Genomic DNA, 5,172 nt, shown 5'->3' with positions numbered 1-5,172 from the left:
TAATCGGTTACTCACTTTGAGTAATCGGTTACTCAGCTTTCAAAAATCAGTTTTTCAATTGGATAACTCTTTTCTCACACATGTAACCTGTTACTCAATGAAGTAACCTGTTACACACTATTTTTGAAAAATGTTTTAAGTCTTTTTAAAAGTATCTCACATTTTCTAAAAAATAGTTTGAACAATTATACTTGTATATACTTAAGAGTTTAGGATAGAAGTACTTACAAAGACTTAATCTAATATCTTGAAGCTTTATCTTCATTTGTCTTCATAAGTCATCTTCATTTTCTTCTTTTTGGTGATGGTGGTGTCTTCATCAAAACCGTGCCAAGGTCAGGAGCAAGATCTTCTGCACACTTATGACCTAAGAAAATAGAAAAACACTTAGCCTCTAGATCTTCTTGAATGTTTGAGCTTGAGTGAACTTGAGTCTTGACGTTTGACTTGTTGTTTGTTGATTTATCCAAGTCTTCAACTTTGATATTTGATTACAACTTTATCTACTATCTTTGTTGTCAACCTTTGTCTTCATCTTTATTTATAAACTTTGTTGTCAATCTTTGTCTTCATCTTTATTTACAAACTTTGTCGTCAATTTTTGTCTTCATTAAATTCCAAGTAATGCATGCTTGCATATACAGTCTGCTTATTGATATATGCTTGCATATACAGAGAGTAACTCTCTAACAATGTTGTGCTTATGGCGCATTTATCGTTTCTTACCGTTATAAAAAATGATTATCAATCTTTCCAATAGCCAAAATACTATCACAATGGATCAACACAGTTGGTATTGACTTTTCCCATATGGGAATCTCTACAAGAAAGCAAGCAAGCAAGCAAGCATGCATGCTTCTTACCAAACTTGTTTCTTCACTAATTATTACTAGTGTTATCATCTCAACTTCCATAGCTGATTAAGCCAAAGTAGCCTATTTCTTTGACTTTCAATAAATAGCCCCACCAACTATGTTAAATATATAGCCACTGATTGCTTTATAATCATCTAAAAGAGTGTTCCAATCAACATCGTTGAATCCTTCTAGGACAGCTGGAAACCTTCGGTAATGTAATCCAAGGTTCATTGTTTTCTTAACGTACTTCATGATCCTTTCTATAGCATGACAATTTTCTATACTAGGTCTAATGGTAAACCTGTATAATAATCTCATAACATAGGCAATGTCATGTCTAGTGCAATTAGTAGTATACTGAAGGCTGCCAATGATACTAGCATACTCATTTTGTCTTACACTTTCACCAGTGTTCCTAAATAGTTTTACACTTGAATCATATGGTGTGCTACCAGCTTTACAATCAAAATATTTATATTTCTGTAAGATCTTCTCTACATGGTGAGTTTGATCCAAATAAATTCCTTGTTTTGGCCTAGTCATATTTATACCATTGATTATATTTGTCTCTCTAAGGTCTTTCACATCAAAGTTGTTATACAACAATAATTTTACATTATTCACAACATAAATGTTTGAACCAAATATGAGTAGATTGTCTACATAGAGACATATGATAGTGCATATGTCATTTTCTGATTTGTAGTAAATGCATTTGTCACTTTCATTCACCTTAAACCCATTCGGGACATTTAGATTGTTAAACTTTTCATGTCATTATTTAGGTGCTTGTACATCGACTTATGTAACTTGAAGACCTTATTTTCTTGCCCATGAATTACAAAATCTTCAGGTTGTTCCATATAGATTTCTTTTTCCAAATCACCATTTAAAAAAGAGTCTTAATATCCATGTGATGTACTAGTAAATCATGTGTTGTAGTGAGTGATATTAGTACTGTAATGGATGTTATTCTAGTCATGGGTGAAAATGTATTGAAAAAATCTACATTTTTCCATTACCTAACACCCTCGGCTACAAGGAAAGCCTTTTATTTATCCATTGTACCATTGAGTTTTAGTTTATTTTTCAATATCCACTTACAAACATTAAGTTTACAACTAAGAGGCAAGTCAGCTAAATTCCAGGTCTTGTTAGACTCTAGAGAATACATCTCATCATTTATGGCTTCTTGCCACAAATCAACATCCAAAGAAGTCAATGATTCTTTGGAGATTGGATGGATCCTCTTCTAATGTATAGACCATATAATGAGGTCCATACTCTTTTGTAGATCTTGTTCTCTTACTTCTTATAGGTTCAATTTTCAACCCTTCATTTTTGTCATTATCCCTAATCACAAGTATGTGACTAGTTGATGTTTTCCCAATGAACACACATTCATAAAATCTACTTGTGATTTTAACTCTTTTGGGGTCTGGGATCTGGACATAGTCACACAACCTGAAGTTCTCAAATAAGAAAAATTTGGTTGTCTATTCTTCAAATTTTCATATGGGGAAATTTTGATTTTAGTCTTGGAGACTCTATTTAGCATATAACAAACAGTTAATAAAATTTCACCCCACCAAGAAAGTATTGCACCAGAACTTAACATAACGACTATAACTAATTCAGTTAAAATTCTATTCTTTCTTTCAACTTTACCATTCATTTCAGGTGAATAAGGTACAATTATTTCATTAATAATAACATTTACTTTATAAAATGCATTGAAGATGCTTGAATCATATTCAACGTCTCTATCGCTTATGAGTTTCTTTATTTTCTTATAGAGTTGATTTTCAATTTCACTCATATATAAATTAAAACATGTCAAATGTATAAGGGTGGGAATGAGAATATGTTTTCTTGTATATTGATGAACGAGAGTAGTTATATATATATATATATATATATATATATATATATAGCAATGTTAATACAATAAGAATCAGATCCTAAAATCAAGGGTACACTTTTACAATTGAGGAATCAATTAAGCTAATTAAGTAGCAATAATGGCATACATCTGAGGCATATAACAGTTATCTATTACACCCCCACAAGATGAAGGTACCATCAGAAACCTTCAGCTTGAACGTAAGTTCACGAAAGCGAGTGGTTGGCAGAGGTTTTGTGAGGATATCTGCAAGTTGATCTTTGGTGGATACATGAGAGACTAGTAGTTGTTTAGCTTGAACTTGTTCGCGTATGAAGTGGTAATCTAGTAGGATATGTTTCATGTGAGAGTGGAGGACAAGATTTGAGCATAGATAAGTGGCACCAACATTGTCACAAAGTAGTCTTGGAGGTGCAGACATAGATACATGCAATTCTTTCAGTAGATTTTTAATCCACATGATTTCAGTAGTAGTTGTTGCAACTGTCTGGTATTCTGCTTCATTGGAGGACCTCGTAACAATTCTTTGCTTTTTGGACAACCAAGATATGTGGTTACTTCCAAAGAAAATGACAAAGGCAGAGGTGGAGGTGTAGTCATCAGTGTTGCCTTCCCAATCTGCATCAGTATATGAGAGCAAGTCAAGAGTGTTGGGCCTATGAAGTGTGAGACCAAAATTAATGGTGGATTTGAGATAACGCAGAGTGCGTTTAAGGTGCTGAAGATGCATGATATTAAGTTTATGCATGAATTGAGCTAATTCTTTTACTGCAAATGACAAATCAGGCCGAGTGAGGTTGAGATATTGGAGAGCACCAATAATTATGCGATATGTAGTAGCATTTGTTGCAGATGTACCATCATTAAGGCGATGTGTAGAGGATGAAAATAGAGGTGTGGCAGCAGGCTTCACATCATGCATGTCAAAGCGCTCAAGTATCTCCATGATATACTTGTGTTGCGATAGTAATAGACCAAATGGAGTTGGAATGAGCTCAACACCAAGGAAATAATGTGGAGAACCTAGGTTTTCTAATGGAAAAGTTTGAGCAAGTGCTTGAATAAACCTATTTAAGAACTGTACATGATTACCAGTAAGAAGAAGATCATCCACATATGCTAATAAGTAGGCTTTGACATTGCCTACTGTATAAATAAAGAGTGAGGGATGACTTTGCGTTGTCCGAAATCCTTGAGACATAATGAATTTTTTGAGCGCATCATGCCATGCTCTAGGAGCCTGCCTTAAGCCGTATTTACTTTGTGGAGAAGACACACATGGTTAGGATGTTGGGAATCCTTAAGGCCAGGGGGTTGAGTCATAAATACTTGCTCTTGAAGCGTCCCTTGAAGAAAGGCTTTATTGACATCCAATTGACGCATGGGCCATTTATGAGCAAGAGCAAGAGTGGGAACGATTTTGATAGTTTGAGGTCAAACCACCGGTGCAAATGTTTCTTTGAAGTCAAAACCCGGGCATTGAGTGAACCCTTTTGGAATAAGATGTGCTTTGTAGCGAGCAATGAAACCATCAGGATGCCTTTTGATGCGTAATAGCCACTTGCAACCCACTATGTTTTTGTTTTTAGGTGGAGGTACAAGAGACCATGTACCATTATGCATAAGGGTATCAAATTCATCAGAAACAACTTTTCTCCAATGCTCATGATGCATGGCTTCACGTATATTGGACGGCTCTAGATTCTCCGGGAGAGGGTGATTAGAGGCAGCAAACGCTCGTTTGGGTTTGAAGATGTTGTTTTTGGAGCGAGTCACCATAGGGTGGATGGAAGTGGAAGTATCAGTCCCTGGACATGGGTTAGTTATAGAGGAAGTAGGGGAAATTAAAGGGGGTGAGTGATTGTTACCTGATGAAGATTCAGAAAACAAGAGACCCTCTTCATTGGTCATAGATGATGGTGTTGTAAGTTGAGGTGGTGTGTTTGATACTGGTAGGGTGATGTGGTTTGGTTGAAGGTCAAGAGGTTAGGGGCAATGTGTAGTGTCCGATTGTTGGATTAGTGAAGGGTATAGGAAAATGTGATCATAAAACTTTACATGTCTGGAGGTATAAATTCGCTTTGTAATAGGATCTATAGAGTGGTAGGCATATTGTGAGGTAGCATAGCCAATGAATATGAAGTGGTGAGATCATGGTTGGAGTTTATTGGAGGTGTAAGGGCGCAACCATGGAAAACAGAGACAACCAAATGAGTGAAGGTGAGAAAGGTGAGAGGATAAATTGTGCAGTACTTGAAAAGGAGACTGCATCCGGAGAACCGATGTTGGTAACCTGTTGATTATGTATGTGGCAGTGAGAAAGGCATATATCCAAAATTCTGGAGGTAATTGTGCTACACCAAGAAAAAATTAGAAATGCTAGATTGACATAAAGAGGACACTAACAATAAC

The 5,172-nt window shown here is 35.6% G+C and overlaps 1 protein-coding gene across 1 annotated transcript; it reads right to left on the bottom strand.

Annotated features, from left to right (window-relative positions):
• On the bottom strand, nt 4,195-4,671 carry LOC109330838 (uncharacterized mitochondrial protein AtMg00820-like). The gene has a single exon (XM_019565115.1). It carries the CDS (start codon nt 4,669-4,671, stop codon nt 4,195-4,197), a length of 477 nt encoding a protein of 158 aa, XP_019420660.1.

The sequence above is a fragment of the Lupinus angustifolius genome, chromosome LG17 (assembly GCF_001865875.1).
Source record: "Lupinus angustifolius cultivar Tanjil chromosome LG17, LupAngTanjil_v1.0, whole genome shotgun sequence".
Lineage (NCBI taxonomy): Eukaryota > Viridiplantae > Streptophyta > Magnoliopsida > Fabales > Fabaceae > Lupinus > Lupinus angustifolius.
This window is presented reverse-complemented; position numbering and strand designations above follow the sequence as displayed.

Bases quoted from the DNA above. Each gene is read 5' to 3' on its own strand.
- LOC109330838 (XM_019565115.1), bottom strand. From the start codon at position 4,671: ATGACCAATGAAGAGGGTCTCTTGTTTTCTGAATCTTCATCAGGTAAC.